Source organism: Ovis aries, chromosome 20 (assembly GCF_016772045.2).
Source record: "Ovis aries strain OAR_USU_Benz2616 breed Rambouillet chromosome 20, ARS-UI_Ramb_v3.0, whole genome shotgun sequence".
Classification (NCBI taxonomy): Eukaryota; Metazoa; Chordata; class Mammalia; order Artiodactyla; family Bovidae; genus Ovis; species Ovis aries.
The window spans coordinates 5,251,315-5,269,063 of record NC_056073.1 but is presented as its reverse complement, the minus strand read 5'-3'; the positions used below and the strand labels follow the sequence as shown (position 1 = coordinate 5,269,063).

The following is a 17,749-nucleotide window of genomic DNA, read 5'->3' as shown; positions in this document are numbered from 1 at the left end:
CCACCCTCACCCCAAATGTACATTCTGTCCCTGGTCCCCACAGTGGGGCCATTCTGATGGGCACAGCCTTGAAGGAGCTCTCGGAGGCTGAGACCCTCAGATGGAGCACGTGACTGAACCCAGTTAAGGCCTCTATAAACTTGTAAGCTTCTGGCAGGTGAGTGAGGGCATGTAATTATCTTTGTCCCACCCAAGACAACTTCCTTGTATGTAAGTTCCTCTGCGTATTAAATCTGATATCCACCAACCTCGAATTATCTGCCTCCCTCTTCACGCTCTTCTTATCTTTTGTGTAAGAGGCCAATTTGCAAACCAACAGAGTCACTGAATCCCGCTTGAGATTAAGCCAGTTTTAGTTGGCTTGTATCATAAAGAATAATTGTCTTGATAGAATGTGTAATACAGGCTTAGTGGCAGTGCCTTTTAAAAGAAAATGATTGATTTTATGATGCTATAATTACTTGTTAAATAATCATTGTCTTGTGCAATATAACTGGCATTTGTTAATTTTTTGTGATAGAAACCCCATATGCTTACTTAATATTTATAGCAACCATGGATACAATCAGCATATTTTACAGAGGAGTAAATATAATGACTTCTGATGTAAAGTTATTTACCTACATCTAAGGAGAACACAGTTTTATTTTGCTGGGCTCCAGAGTCTGTATTTTTCCATCAGGCATTCTGAGAACAAAACGTGCTATTGCATTGTGTGTATGTGTATAACTGAGTTACTTTGCTGTGAAGCAGAGATTGGCCCAATGCTGCAAATCAACCAAACTTCAACTTTAAAATATATGCTATAGCATATCTTATGTGTAAATTAAATGTGAGCAATTGCAACCAACAGCTCTCCCACTGTGCAACTGCAGACACACAAATACTCCTCCCTCATCTCACTATAGTCAGTTATTCATACCCATTTTTTCCCAGTTTCCTGTTTAGCAGCATGTTTTCTTTCTTAAGTGTCCATTACAAAAAGGTCTCAGGCTGTTTCAAAAGTGGAAGCCTCAGGCTGTCCTCAGGTAAACGACCGTGAGAAGCAGTGCAATTAAAGCAATGTCAGATCAGTAATGCCTGTCTAGTCCATTCAGGTGGCTATAACAAAATACTACAGACAAGGAAGCTGATGACCAACAGAAATTTGTTTCTCACAGTTCTGGAGGCTGGAAGTCAAAGATCAAGGTGCCAACACAGTCATGGTCTCATGAGGACCATCTTCCTAGCCCGTAGCAACTTGGCAGCTTCCTGCAAGATGGCAGGAGCAAGGCTCTCTGGACTTCCCTCTCTAGGGCACTGATCTCATTCATGAGAATTGTGTCCCATGATTTATGTAACCTCCAAACGCTGTATCTATTAATACCATCTCCTCTTGAGTTTCAGAGTTCAACCTATGAACTTGGGGGATCACAAATATTCAGACCGTCACAATGCCTCTCATTAAAACACAGACAAAAACAATGTCAAGTGGCAAACACAAGGGGATGATTACCTTTCCAGGAGATGAGAAATTACTGCATTGTGGTGAGGAGTCATTTTGTAAAAATTGTTTTAGTGGAAGTGTTAGAGGAACTGTAACGGAAGCAACCCACATTTTAAGTACACTGGAGTTTGGAGCACCTGTTAAGAAAGATGAGGTACACTGTGGAACTTGAATTCCCCATGTTTTCATGGGCTTTCCTTATGCCTTTTATCCTTTTCCCTGTTCTCAAAGACATAACACTGCCTGAATGATGCAAATTAATGAAGTAGAAACAGCACGCTCAAGTATCTAGAAGCTCTGGAGTTAGACTTGGGAGGTTTGTATACAAAACAGTTTAGTATTCTAGTTGAAGGAGAAAATAAAAGCACCTTTTTCCCTGAATGTGCAGAGGATGTATCATTTCTTAGTATTTGGCTCTTGGGCTTTCTTAGAAGCATAATATCCGAGATCAGTACACTCAGAAGAAAATAATTGAATTTGGACCTAATTAGGAAAGTTCACAGCTCAGGAAAGATTGGTGAGGACGCGGTGACAGGAAGCTGACTTGAATCAGGGATGCTTTCAGAAAGCACGAGTAGAAACCAGAGCTTTATTCTGGACAGTTACTGTTAAGGAGGTTGTTGGAAAAAACACATCTACTTTTTTTGCAGGTAAACAGCCCCAAGTTGACCACCATGATAGTCTTCATTTTCTTCGGTAAGTGAATTATTCTTCTGGTTTATCTGAATTCATAACATCAATACTTTGTGAATCAAATGGTGTCTCCAGTCACTTAAATATCAAGCTAACAAAGGTTTATAATATAAATTATTAATTACAAATTTGTACTGTAACATAGCTTATTACTTTTATAAAAATGTATGCCTACTTTTACTCATTTATAACTCTTTAGAAAATGCACAATGTAAGAACTGCATTTTACCACTCAGATTTTCTCATATATATATATATATAAATATATATATATATATGCACACTATCCAGTTACTTCAGGTAATTGATTAGGGTTTATAAAATTTACATATATATTAGAGCCTTTTAGAAATGAAACCTTCTAGTATTTATTTACAAGTTACAAGGTGACAAATTTCATGTTATTATCCATTTTTATTTTAATTTAAATTGAATCAAGGTCCATTCAGTTTCCTTATTTTAGATGTTAATATTTAATAAATAGGAGACAGTTCATAGAGTAATGCAACACAACCTCAAATGCTTCACATTTCAGTTAATTTTTATAACCCAGAGATAAAATGTGAGCTTCTCTCTGTAAAAATAATGTATGCTTAAAGTAGAATCTATGTTAGCGCTACTTGGTATACATGTGATTGGAGAACCTATTATATATTCCTCAGCGTGCAGTAGAATCTACAAACTGAATTCAGAAATAAGGATAATTATAATTGTAGATGAATATTAATACTTCACTAATTAAAACAAAGCCAGTACATTTTCTGGTAACTCTCTGCCAACAGGTATTGATGAATAAAGGCATACTTGTGGGCAAGAAAACAAAGAAGAGTATTTCAAATTGTGTTGAACATGAAAAAGAGTCTAAATAGATTTAGTCAAAATTAAGGCAAGAACAAAAACAGTCTTTTATATATTTGTATATTTTCAGGTTTGGAGGATTAAATACTATTCAAAATTGTGCTCCTTGTATTGATTTCCAACAATGTTTCCTATATCTATTATTTATAATAAGGAAAAATCTAGGAGTCTTTAATTTTTGAAGCTCAGGCAGCAATATAATGAGATATACAAAATATATTACAATCTCATTATGGCCCCCATTGAAACAACAGTGACAGCTTCCTATTTTCAACTTTCACTTCTAAATTAACCTTGTCAGTAGATTGCAAGAAGGAGGGAAACCTTATCTAACACTTGGGGTCAAAATTATGCTATTTGATAGGTTTAACCAATATTTCCCATAATGCATTCTTTGGAATATTTATTCAACCCCATTTAAATAAATCTTGTGATGCCAGAAAGTTCTGCAGCCTAAGAAATGTGCTGCTGCTGCTGCTGTTAAGTTGCTTCAGTCGTGTCCGACTCTGTGCGACCCCATAGACGGCAGCCCACCAGGCTCCCCGTCCCTGGGATTCTCCAGGCAAGAACATTGGAGTGGGTTGCCATTTCCTTCTCCAAAAGAAATGTGAGACATAGTGAATTCTTGAAACAAAGTACTAAATATCCTAGTGAGTTTTACATGTCTTTAAGAGGGTGAAAAAAAGGTGCACTATGCTCCATCTCTTTATTTTTAAATAGGACTTGTTTTTCACTTGGCATTTCAAGAGGATCCTGGAAAACTCCTGTCTTAAATATGTAGCCACAAATCCTAGTCAGGAATGGATAAGATTTTGGAAAGTGATCATTTATTTGATTCTTCTGGGCCAAACCCTTGAAGTGGTTTTCCTACTTGATTCAGTATTTCCTCTGAATGGAAGATGTGAAAAGTCATGTAAAACAATCAAATTGTTATTCAACCTAGAATGTAAAATATGAAAGAAAATAAAACACATTTGGGAAAGATAATATGGAGAATTCATTAACGACCTTTGCACTGACATACCAGTGAGATTTTGATAATCTACTCAGGAGACCACCACCTGTAAGTTTCTTGAGAGAAGTAGTCCCAGGATATAATGATCAGTGGCAAATAAAGCTGTAGCTTCTTACATATTGAGTTTCTGACATGAAATCCTTACTTCAGTATCTTTGGCAAGCTGGAAAGAAACAAGCAACACGGGCACAGAATGGAAGTGGCTCTTTTTCTCTTTCTTCGGGCTTTCTTTTTTCTTTTTTAACTTTTTAACTAATTTATTTTAATTGGAGGCTAATTACTTTACATTGTAGTGGGTTTTGCCATACATTGACATGAATCAGCCATGGGTGTACATGTGCTGCCCATCTTCAGGCGTTCTAACCTAGACCAGAAACTTGGCTAGGTGAGGTTATCCATGAACACACAAAAACAGAAAGCTGATATGTCCATTTCCACTCCAGCCCTCCCCAGGAAAAATATGACCAAGCCACACTCGTGAGCCTAATGTCCAAACGCAGAGACTCGGTCAGTAGTTCATATGATCCAAACAGTTGCCATGCATTCTCCTTAGAAGAGGTTTGGAAAAGGTAAGATTAAAAAGAAAAAAAGAGGATGTTATGGCTTTACTTGAAGCCTATAACTCTATGTTGTGACAGGTCATTCATAAATACCATCATCTTTTTAAAAAATCAGATAATTTGACTCTGATTAAGACATAGCTTTTAGGTCTCTTGATTACAGCTAATATACTGTCTTTAAAACTCAGTTGCAATTTCCATGTTTTTCTATGGATTGAGTGAGCAAGTGCCAGTTTGCATGCTTGCAGAATCAGTTTGAATAATTGGTACAATACATTAAATTAACATTGCTACTTTCTTGATACTTAAAAAAACTTGCCGAAACCTTTTCTCTTCTACCCAAAATAACTTGCAAATATCTGGAAGGTGTTGTTTTTATTGAATACTATCAGTTATTTATATATAACTCATCCATAAGCAACTATTTAAGTTGGTTAAATCAGCATGAATTTATTGAATATATGTAATGCATCATTGCACTAATGATGGGCATACCATTGTGAATTATTCCCAATGCCTACTGAGTAAAATCCCAGAACCCAACGATAAAGACAAACACGTAAATACACACTTTCATTACAGAGCAGTAAATTCCATGGTTGGGAAGGTCCCAAGATGGTAGTGAAACAGGCAAGGGATGTTAAATTCAATTTGAATGCAGGAAAGGGGTATTGAGTTTAGGAACAGTTTCCATAAAATTAGTAGTTATTGTGTTGAGTCCTAAAGGACCAAAAAGGCTTAATCCAGAATAAAAAGAAAACAGATAGTGGATAAAACAAAAAGTAGATAAATAATTGTGTAGTATTATCCTAATACTATTATGACAGAACATTTAAAAAAAAAAACACTTCTTTTCATATGGCAAGTTTTATCAACTTGTATAATGAGTGTGGTAATACCATTAAAACCCAATAATTTTTTGGCATATTCAATAACAGAAATCCAAAGTGAAAAATGAAAACTATATTCTTCCATGGCTCACTTTATCTCTCCAGCCGCTTGCAGTGTCTGGTAGTGACTATACAGTAAATACTCAGACGTACAAGGCAGCGTGGAGCATTTGAGGAACTGCAAATGCTTGAGGACATCTAGGTTGCACATGATGAACAATATTGGAGTCACGCTGTGAGGAACCATTCAAAGGATGAGGCAGAGAAATGACTGGACGGGAATGGCGCATAAGGCGGAGTAAGGGGTGTAAATTTACCAGAATCAGATGAAGGCAGACTGACTATCTGATGAGTTGGTCAATTTGCAAGATGAGAATCAATGATCGACGCAAGAGTGGATGTGGGAGAGGGAAACTGAGGCTAGAAAAGGAACCTATCGTGAACCCAAGCTTCCTAGTATGGGCACCATTGTGGATGGTGGAACTGCTGGTGAGACAGGTGGTCCAACAGATGAGAAGGACAATATCGATGATAGTATTATATGGAAGTGTGTCTGGAACATTTGGGTGGAGAAAACAGCATCTGTAGCTAAAATATTGGAAAATAACAAGATTGCATTCGATATCTGAGAACCATCAATCTTGAGATTTTAGTTAAAACCATAAGTACGTGGAGTTGTTCACGAAGAGTATGTAAAATGAGAATGAGAAAAGTCTGAGGACAGAACCTGAGCTACAAATACATTTTAACAGAAAAGTAAGAGGATTCTGGGAATGCCACGAGCAGAAAATATCAAATGAATAAGTATCAAGAGAATCAGAAGGGAGGGTCGCCAGGAGAAAAAAGTTTCAAGAACAAAGAGACAACAAAATTCCCAATGATAAAAGCAGGCGAGGTGAAGTCTTTAAACTATCAAGTTCACGTTAGGGAGATTATTTGGGGGCATTTTTCAGAACAGTTTCAAGGGAGCAATAGTCATAACAATAAATTGTAAATTGAGAAATAAATAGGCAGAAATAAAAAAAAGAAGGCAAATACATGTTTTGTTTAAGAATCTTATATAAAAGAAACAAATCTATAGCTGGAGGGGAGGTTAAGATTCATTCTAGGTTTTTTAATGACTTAATCACATTTCCATTTTCATAATTCTGGTCTTGCTCATTAATAACTTAGGTTTGAAGTAAATAACTACCATGTTGTCATATTGCTGTTTCTGTTGTTCTCTTATTGTTGTTATTCAAGTTGTGGGGCTATGCTTGAACAAGTCCACTTCCCAAACCACAGATTGCACGTATTTAAGAGAGCTCTGCCTAAGTGATGCTGATGGTTGTAAACATGCCTGGAGAATAATGGAAGATGCCTGCAGTGTCTCAGGTAAAACGAGTTGCTTAAAATGCACTCAAATACCTTCTATTTACTGAGATAAAAAATAGTAATTGGTCATTTTTTTTCACTGTCTTAGAAACTAAGTATTTCTCTAAACACCTTACTTAAATTTGGTATTCAAGTGATTCACCTTCAGTTACTTGTTAGTGAATTTAGATACCTAAGACTATTCTTTTAAAAATTATCTATTTTTGGCTGTGCTGGGTCTTTATTGCTGCACACAGGCATTTTCTTGCTGTAGAGCATGGGCTCTTGGCAAATGGGCTTCAGTGGCTGTGGCACACAGACTTAGTTGCTCATGGCATGTGGAATCTTCTCAGACCAGGAATCTGTGTCCCCAGCATTGGCTGGCAAATTCTTAACCACTGGACCACCATTACTCAAGAACCTTAATGCGCTGACACTGCAGGCAACTTTATGCAAGGTTTCAGATTATTCTTTTACTTATTTTACAATGTATAATGTTACAATTATACACATGCCTCTCAAAAACATGGCAACATTTTTTCAAATAAAATATTTTTTGTTTGTATGTTACTATGTCAGTGATAACATAGAAAGATGATGTTTGTGAAACTGAAACACATTATTTGCATGTATGTAACATGAGTTTTATATTCTTTCAATATGTATACTATCTTCCATTTCAACTGTGTCAAGAGCAAGTTCAAATATATTTTTATTTTTAATTTGTCCTACATTCCAAACATGTGAAGGGAGGCCCAAGGAGTTAGAGAATATGAAGATTAAAAAGTCATTGTCATTTGTTTAAAAGAAAAAAAATCCTGGCTATGTCAAGTAGCTGAATATATATTGAATCAGAGCATTATTGTAAGACTCCATTCACTAAAAGGAGATAAAGTGATTATGTAGGAGATAATATCCCAATACTATTAGGAGAGAACATTTCAAAAAAAGCTTTTTCTAACATGACAGGTTTTATCAGCTTGTATGATGAGTGTGATAATACCATAAAAACCCAGTAAATTTTTGGCATATTCAATAAGAGAAATCCAAAGTGAAAAATAAAAACTATATTCTTTCATGGCTCACTTTGTTTCTCCAGCCACTTCATAGAAGAATAAATTTTGTACTGCCTGGGACCCTTGTCTATCTGCCTCTGCTCCTTCGACCTTCCAAAGATGTAAGGTGAAGTGTGTTGGATTAAGAGGCAACAATCTATAGTTCCGACAATGTAAAAATTTACAATCTCCACTATCAGAGCTCCTGTCCAGCCACAAGATCTCAAGGAATTACATAGGATATAGATAAGGAATGAGATTTCTTCTCTTCCATGCACTTGAACAGGGTGCATGCAATTGTCAAATGCCAGAGAAAGTTATCGGTCTCTATTCAGTATTCTCATTCAGTCAGTTCAGTTGCTCAGTCGTGTCCGACTCTTTGTAACCCCATGAACTGCAGCACACCAGGCTTCCCTGTGCATCGCCAACTCCCAGATCTTACTCAAACTCATGTCCATTGAGTCGGTGATGCCATCCAATCATCTCATCCTCTGTCGTCCCCTTCTCCTCCTGCCTTCAATCTTTCCCAGCACCAGGGTCTTTTCAAATGAATCAGCTCTTCGCATCAGGTAGGCAAAGTATTGGAGTTTCAGCTTCAACATTGTCTTTCCAATGAATATTCAGGACTGATTTCCTTTAGGATTGACTGGTTGGATCTCCTTGCAGTCCAAAGGACTCTCAAGAGTCTTCTCCAACACCCCAGTTTAAAAGCAACATTCTCATTACAGTTCAGGAAAAGAATTTCAAAGGCAAATTTTCTCTAATTAGCACAATAATTTTAAGATGATAATAAAGGACACTGAGAAAAAAACCCATTATTTGTTTTGATAATGAGGCTCCTTGGTATATTTTATAAGGTAACTTGAATTATTGCATTCAGTGTATCATAAATTATAACACATTTATTGAATTTAGTATACAAATAGCAAGTAATTCATAGTGAATGGTAAGACTTGCACAATTATACCATGCCTGAAGCCGAAATAGAAATATTCTCAAATATACAAATCAAGTGTACTCAAGAAGTTTTATTCAGGAATAATGAATAAAAGAAAATAGTTGGGTAGATGAATAAGGCTTTCTATATTAAGGCAGAGTATGAAATGTTGGTAATTACAAAACATGCAATAATATTTACTGAGTGCTTTCTAAGTGTCAGGGCCATGTCTTTATTTTATTTTATTTTATTATTATTTGCTTTACAATATTGTATTGGTTTTGCCATACATCAACATGAATCTGCCACAGTGTACACGTGTTCCCCATCCTGAACTCCCCTCCCACCTCCCTCCTTATCCCATCCCCCTGGGTCATCCCAGTGCACCAGCCCCAAGCATCCAGTATCATGCATCGAACCTAGACTGGTGATTCGTTTCTTATATGATATTATACATGTTTCAATGCCATTCTCCCTAATCATCCCACCCTCTCCCTCTCCCACAGAGTCCAAAAGACTGTTCTATACATCTGTGTCTCTTTTGCTGTCTCCCATATAGGGTTATTGTTACTCAATCATTAAAAAGAATACATTTGAATCAGTTCTAATGAGGTGGATGAAACTGGAGCCGATTATACAGAGTGAAGTAAGCCAGAAAGAAAAACACCAATACAGTATACTAACGCATATATATGGAATTTAGAAAGATGGTAACGATAACCCTGTATGTGAGACAGCAAAAGAGACACAGATGTATAGGACCTTGTTTTTTTATACAATAAATGTAAAGCCACTTGGATGTCTCTTACTATAATCTTGTAATGGCATATAAAATAGCAGATTAAGATCAAATAGCTAATAAAACTGCTAAATAGACAAAAGAGCTAAAATTACAGAATATTCTGGTTGCCTCATTTTAAAGGCAGCCTTAATTATTATTAAAGAGCACAAATTGGCATTCTAAGTGAGGAAAAAGTTCTTTCAAAATACAGAAAGTTTTATATCGAACATAGACTGGCGATTCATTTCTTACATGATAGTATACATGTTTCAATGCCATTCTCCCAAATCATCCCACCCTCTTCCTCTCCCTCAGAGTCCAAAAGTCCGTTCTATACATCTGTGTCTCTTTTGCTGTCTCGCATACAGGGTCATCATTACCATCTTTCTAAATTCCATATATATGCGCAGTATAAAGTAAAATAAAGTAAAAAAATTATTTAAAAAAAGAAAAACATAAAATACAGAAAGTTTTAGTCTATTTTAGAAAGAAAATACTGGGGGTGAAAACAGTAGGAATAGATTTTTTCTTTTTTTGCTTAAAAAGTCAATTATATGAACATACTGTTCATTAACCCCAGATAATTTCACTCTAATAATGAATTACTAAAATCAAGATATTAAAAGCTTTGGGTAGGAGGTGCTACCCAAAGGTTTAACATAGTTTGGGTAGGAGGGCTCAAAACTTTTATCCAGATTAATCTCTAGAATGTTATATGTTTGACTGTGAAATCCAGGCAACACCTGCCAGATGAAGAATTCATCCAGCTGTGACCTGAGTATCCAGTCCTTAGTGGAAAGCAATTTACAATTTAAAGATTGTCTCTGCTCTGATGACCTTTACTGCACTTTTAACAAATTGCTTGGGAAAAAATGCATCAACGAATCAGGTAATACATTGTTATATGAAATGCTTACAGTCACGCAAAAGAAAGTACAATGTCAAAAAGAAACACGGCTATGTAGTTTGATGAATTCTTTTGTTGTTTTTTTTTTAAATCTGGTGATGTGATTAGTTCATGTAATTTAAGGTTCTTATTTCTATAAACACTAACCACAATTTCAAGCTTCATTCAATAATAATTTATTAGAATGATAGATTCACTCATTCAGTACCTTTATTTGTGAGGCTCACTATGGCTTTGTACAAGACTTAAATGATAAAAGATAAATAAGGTACCATTTTTCTTGGTAAAGGAAAGAAGACCGCTTGAGAAAGATCAGAGTATAACCACTTACCTAGCATTATGCTTGCCTTTGCATAGGCGCATTTAATTATTACATATGCATTCATTTACTGCATACTCAGCGTGCCCACCTGATGGAGAAGTAAAGTGAAGTTGCTCAGTCGTGTCCGACTCTTTGCCTACCACACTCCTCCATCCATGGGGTTTTCCAGGCAAGAATACTGGAGTGAGCTGCCACTTCCTTCTGCAGGGAATCTTCCCGACCAAGGGATGGAACCTGGGTCTCCCGCATTGTAGGCAGACGCTTTGCCATGTGAGCCAGCAGGGAAGTCCTGGCGTCAGATGGTGAAATATGTCATATGGTGAAGTAGTGGTATTCAAAAGAGCCGGCTCATGTCTTGAGAGCATGTGCAGATTTTTCAAGGGATGCATGGGATCCAGTAATCCGAAAGTCATCAGCTTCTAGATCCTCAGTGTCTCTATGTACACTCCCCCAGAAGTGGTTAGGAATGCACCTGTTGCCGTAGAATTCTCACCTTTTCTTTTTCAGAATCACCCTTCCCCCACTTTATAAGAGAGAGGTTTATCTCTCATCTATCTTAAATAGTCACATAACCCAACTTCTCCAACTTTTCATAGTAAACTTACTAGACAGTTTCCTGTTCCATCATTTTGCCTTTTCCAAAATTTCATATCAATGAAATTATATAACATGTAGGCATTTGAGCCAGTTTTCTTTTATTTAAAATTATCCATTTGTGATTCACCAAAAAATTGTCCTCTTTTCTGAGGAGTAGTATTCCACTGTATGGTTATTACTTGAATTGATTATCCATTCACCACTGAAAGTCACCAGCATTGTTTCCAGATTTGGAGAGATTATAAACCTGCTGTAAATACTCACCCGCAATATTTGTACAAATATGTTATTTCTCCTCAGTAAAAAATTATTGGGTCATATAATAAAGTGTATGTTTAACTTTATTAGAAACTTTCATACTATATTTCAAATTTGAAGTAACCATATATGTATGAAAGTTCTGGTTGTTCCACATTCAGGCCAGGACTTGATTTCTTTGTGTGTGTGTGTGTGTGTGTGTGTGTGTGTGTTTTGACATTTCAAAACATGTTTAATAGTATCACACTGAGATTTTAATTTACACTTAAATAATAATAATGTTGACCGTATTTTCATGTGCTTATGTGCCAAAGAAATATATTACGTGGTTTCAAAATTATGTGGCTTAGGTTTTCTATCCAGGTGTCTGATGCGTTTTGAGTCAATTGTGATGCAAGTCAACACTCAGACATGTTCTATTGCCATATGAATATCTAATTGTTCCACCACATTTGTTGAAGATACGTTCAGGTTCCGTTCTCTCAGAAGACCACTGGGCTGTGCACTAGTGGCTGTCCTCCCGGTTTTTCCAATCTGTCCCAGGGATGTGTGTATCTCTATACTTTTGCCAGTGGTCCACAGCAATTTATTGCAGTTTCATGAGAAGTCTTGAAAGCAAGTTCTGTAATTCCTATCATTATTTTCTTTTAAATAATTCAATTGAAAGATATCTGTTGGATTTCTGTTGAATGTTTATTTTTGTTTGCATTTTACTCTTGATTGTAGTTTCTAAGTTGTTCTTAATATTCCCCAACTGTCCTTTACACATATTGAAGGAGTTAAGATGATGTCATTTTCTTGTTTAGGTACCAGAAATTCATGCCCTTTTCTCTCTCTCTTTTTGTCTCTATCTCTATTTCCCTCTCTCTCTTTTTACTCTCAATTTCTCTCTCAGTTTTGCTCTACATTATTTTGTTGTTGTTGTTGCATTTGATTTGACTTGAAATTATTGATGTGACTCATCATTCTTGGTTTCTTAAGATGAAATCTTGTATCACTGATTTGAGATGTCTTTTCTTATTTAAACATCTCATTACATAAATTTCCTTCCCAGTGGTGTTTTAGTTACATCCACTAATTTTAAATTAAATAAAAATGTGTTTTAATTTTTATTAAGTTCAAAATAGTTTCTTATTTTACTGCTGACTTCATTTTTGATTCAAGAGTTATTCATAATATCATTGTTAATTTCCAAATATTTGAGTATTCTTAGATATATTATTCATCTCTAATTCCAGTAGCATTATAGAACATATTTTATATGATGTCAATTCTTAATTAAAATGATAATTGCTAAATATCACCTATACAATGTGATACACATGAGATGATCCTTACTTGAGGTTACAGAGAAGAAATAATGGTTCCCTGGTGGCTGACAGTAAAGCTTCTACCTGCACTGCGGGGGACCTGGGTTCTATCCCTGGATTGGGAAGATCCCCTGGAAAAGGAAATGGCAATCCACTCCAGTATTTTTGCCTGGAAAATCCATGGTAGGCTACAGTCCATGGGGTTGCCAAGAGTCAGACACAACTGAGCAACTTCATCTGAATTTGTTTTTTTTTTTTTTTTTTTTTTTGAATGGTGTCTCAGAAGCCTTCAAAGAAGAAATGACAGACTTGGGCCTTTCAGGGTGAATTGGACTCCTTAGGCAGATGAAATAAAATGATATTCCAGATGGAGGAAATAGAATGAAGCAGGAGACATTGGGAAGAAACACATTCCTGATTAGGCTGGATTATAGAACAGAGGAGTCAGGAGATGATACTGAAAAAAAATCAGACTTTTGAGGAACTACTAATGCATTTTGAACAGAAGAATCTGGAATCAGTATTTTTCAGGACTCCATTGAGGGTGGCTTAGAGGATGGAATGGAGGCAGGGTAAGACACAGGCCAAGGATAAGAGCCAACAGAATAATTTGGGAGAGGTGTGACGTGTGCCTAAACTTCTGCACTGGTGCTGAGGACTCCATGGAGAAGAGATGCTTAAGAGATGCTTATGACTTATAATCAGTGGGAACTGGCTACCACCGGATATGAGGAGTGGGGAATGTTATTAAACGTGTGATACAAGTTGCTGGCTTGGCACAAGGGTATCACTCTATGTGGAGACAGGGCTGAAAGACAACAGTGGTGAATTATATTTGGAGAGTTTGCATGGGGGTGGGACACTTTGGCACATTTGTGTTAGGAATGTTAGTACTTTGCTTTACATTTCACATGATGGAAATATAGTTTAGAAAAAGCAGTGATAGGGCATTTGGCTGGCATTTGGAAACATGCATCTTGCATTGAGTACATGTAAGACTTGTGAGTCAGTGGTTTGTAAGAAGCAGATACAAGCACGCAGGAGGATCAGACTGGCCAGAAAAAGATGTGAAGTGAGAATATAAGGTTTTTTTATAATACTTTCATGACCTGGTTGAAGAAATCGTAAGGAAGATTTTAAAGACAGAAAAAACAAAAACCACAGGAAGAATTTTCAAGCCAATGACAGAGAAAGATATAGAGAAAATAATCAACAGTAAATGCAGAGAAGTCAATAAGATAAAGACTAAAATGACATTAGTTACCTAATGAATATGCCTTTTCTAGTTTTAGATTGAAGTAGGCTGAAACAAAAGCATATAGAAATACTACAGTTATTTATTGACTTTTGTTTCAAGATGGTAGGACTAGTTCCTTTATATCTCAATAACCATTTCTATCAGACCAAGATGCAACAAAATGTAGATTCCAAAATATAGGTACATACAAATTTAGAGCACTTAAGTTGAAGTCAGCCCCCATTTTAAAACCATTTTTTTCCATATTTGATACTTAATAAATGCCACCCTGTGGTAATGTTGATAAGGCAGGGGTACAGACACCCTGCACAGAAGACCAGAATGATCTTACAACTGCGCTTCATGACGGACCTGCTCCGACTGTGGGCTTTACACAGATCATTAGCTGCTTGTTTCTAATTCAGCTTAGACTGAAAAAGGAAGCGGCAGTGGAAATCTCGTCATGTCAACTGCGCATCTTCCACCAACTCTTTCATCATCACTCCATCAGGATATGATCTTTCTCTCTCTCCCCCTCATTTGCCTTCCCAAAATATTTCCCAACATATAACAGACATGTACTTTTCTGCTCTTTATTGTGGATTGTAAGCTTATTGAGCAAATCAGTTCTTATATTTTTTCTTTTTTCTCTTCATATGACAAATATTCAACTCAGTGTCTGACATCTAGTAACTGATCAATAAATATATAATTAATTTGTAAACACATTTTGAGCATCTAAATCATGTATTCATTCATAAAATACTAATTATTCAGTTAATAGGTGTAGATACTAAGCACTGGAGGAGGGATATAAAGATCGATTAAGAGACTCCCTGCTCTTGGTTAGCTTAAGTAAAAGCAAAGTAAAATATTAAATAAACATTAAAAAATATTAAGTAAATAGCAAAGTGAAATTGACATTTAGCCTGATTATTTCATTTAGCCTAGATTAATTATTTCAAAATATACAATTACCAGTGTAATGGAACAAATTATGTGCAGATGGCATTAATTCATATATATCCGATCCATGCAAGTTTGCATATGCTGTCTAAAAGTGGTAGGAGAGAAGGTTTGTGTTCCAGCAGAGAAATCTCACTTAAATAATTATAATAATTCATGTGAGTTGTTATCTGATAAATGTGTAAAACTATACTGTAGTGTGTGTTTCGAAACACATGCAGTAAAGAGGCTGTACTCTGAACAGTGCTTCTAAGAATGTCCTGGCAGTTTTTAAGTAAACATTTTCATATTATGAAGTTGATTATATTATCTTTAACTTGCATGCATTTGTGAGTATGCTAAGTTGCTTCAGTCGTGTCCAACTCTGCGTGACCCTATGTACTGTAGGGGCAAGAAAGTGTTCATTGTGGAGGTCCACATGAAGGACCTCAGAGGGAGATGAGACATTTCAGAGATAGATGGTATATACTACTGAAACCTTAGGTCAAGTAAGGATCTTACACTGAGGTGGTTTTAATCTTCTTCCTATAAAGTCTATATAATCGTGGACTTATTGGAATTCTCTAGTAGAACATACATTCTCTATGAGGGATATAACTCCCAAGTGGTGGAAATTGGTTCTTGGGGGTGGGCAGAAAACATCTCATATGTATAGAGCACAGATATATATACTGCCCCTGAATAGATACACAATAAACCTGTGGAATTAAAAATTCATGAGTGGACAAGAGAATTAGGAAAAAAACTGTCTGAAAAAAGGCTTCTTAAAGGAGAAATAATGAAAACTGTGGAGAAACACTTTAGTTATAGGTATATTTCTAGGAGGAAATAGAAATATACACAGTTTATACAAAGAGAAATAATGGATGGTAGCTGGAGAAGGCAATGGCACCCCACTCCAGTACTCTTGCCTGGAGAATCCCAGGGACGGGGGAGCCTGGTGGGCTGCCGTCTATGGGTCTCACAGAGTCGGACACGACTGAAGTGACACGGCAGCAGCAGCAGCAGCAGCAGCTCAGATGGTAAAGAATCTGCCTATAATATGGGAGACCCAGGTTCAATCCCTGGGCTGAGATCCCCTGGAGAAGGAAATGGCAACCCACTCCAGTATTCTTGCTTGGAAAACCCCATGGACAGAGGAGCCTGAAGGGCTACAGTCCATGGCGTCACGTAGAGTCAGACATGACAGAGAGATTAACACTTTAGCTTTTCCTAAGCATTTTAAGTTACAATGGTTTCTACCAATTATCATCAAATGTAATGAAAAGACAGAAGGAAATCATGAAGACGAAATAGCATAAGAAATTGAGCATTACCATTATGCTTTGTTACATAAGCTATAAATAAGCAATATTTTTATTTCAGTTTTTTAAAAATAAAAGTCATTTGTAATAGTTTTCTTGAAATAATGTCTTCAGTGGTTTCTGAAAAACAGTCGAATATTTATAAAATATGTCTATGGACTTTTTAGGAAACATTAAGAGGGTTTTAAATGAACTTATTTAAATTTAAACTAAATGAGCATTATTTAATTTTCGTCATTTTAAAAAATACAGAAGAATCAGCACTGTCCTCGAATTTGGCTTCACACTCAAACGTCACAGAGTGGCTCCATGAGAAAGAGACATCATTAATAATGGAAAAAAAGAGTGATTGCGTCATGGCAGCACATATGTGCCAGGAATCTGAACATTGTGCTCTTTTGTATGAGAGTTTCAAGAAAACCTGCAGGAGGGAATCAGAACAATGCAAGACCCTTGATGGACGCTACCTCTGCTCAGCATTAAGAGAAAATCTGCAAGAAACAATCTTGTGGGATTGTCAGTGCAGTGACCCTTTGAAAGCAGAGTGCACTGAAATTTGGAAGAGCTTGTCTGAGGACATTTGCATAAAGGATGCTCAAATAAATCCAGTTCCATCCTTCACTGAAGACAATGAAAATGAACTCAACCTGGGCATTGTTTCAGGTCAGTATTTAAGGGAAGAATTTTAGAATCTTAAGTATAATCACAAGTACCAACTGACTAAAGAATAATTTCTGATTCCAGCTGTCATTTCTGCCTGTGTTTCTCCCAGAAAGTGAAAAAAATTTAAATATATATATTACTATGACTGTGTCTAAAAGGGATTATGAAAAAAGATGGAAATGCCAAAATGTTTTAAACTAATGTGAGCTTTATTCATCCATTCATTGAACAAGCACTTATAAGACAGTGAAAATGTGCTAAGTCCTAAGTCTGGTTGATTTAAAAAAAACAATGCAATAATAACACTGCCCTTCATTTTAAAAACTTATTGTTTTTAAGGGATTTAAAAATTAAAGAAATAGATAATATAGTAAGGGATGATTACTTATTTATCTAACAGATATTTCTTTAGTGCCTACCATGTCCTTGGCTGTGTTCTAAGACCTGGGGGGAAAACAGTTAACAAAACAAACAAAAATCACACACACACATGCAAATCATTGTTCTCTGGGACCTTATATTCTTAACTGAGGAGTGTCTTGGTTAGTTTCTTTGGA

The 17,749-nt window shown here is 36.2% G+C and overlaps 1 protein-coding gene across 1 annotated transcript in view; it reads left to right on the top strand.

Annotated features, from left to right (window-relative positions):
• The first annotated feature begins 2,160 nt into the window (after positions 1 to 2,160).
• The window catches only part of GFRAL (GDNF family receptor alpha like), an 87,266-nt gene continuing 71,677 nt past the window's right edge, over positions 2,161 to 17,749 (top strand). Inside the window, exons 1-3 of the mRNA XM_042237471.1 lie at positions 2,161 to 2,182; positions 6,745 to 6,876; positions 10,359 to 10,517. Of these exons, the coding sequence (XP_042093405.1) occupies positions 2,161 to 2,182; positions 6,745 to 6,876; positions 10,359 to 10,517 (313 nt within the window). The remainder of the gene's footprint in view (positions 2,183 to 6,744; positions 6,877 to 10,358; positions 10,518 to 17,749) is intronic.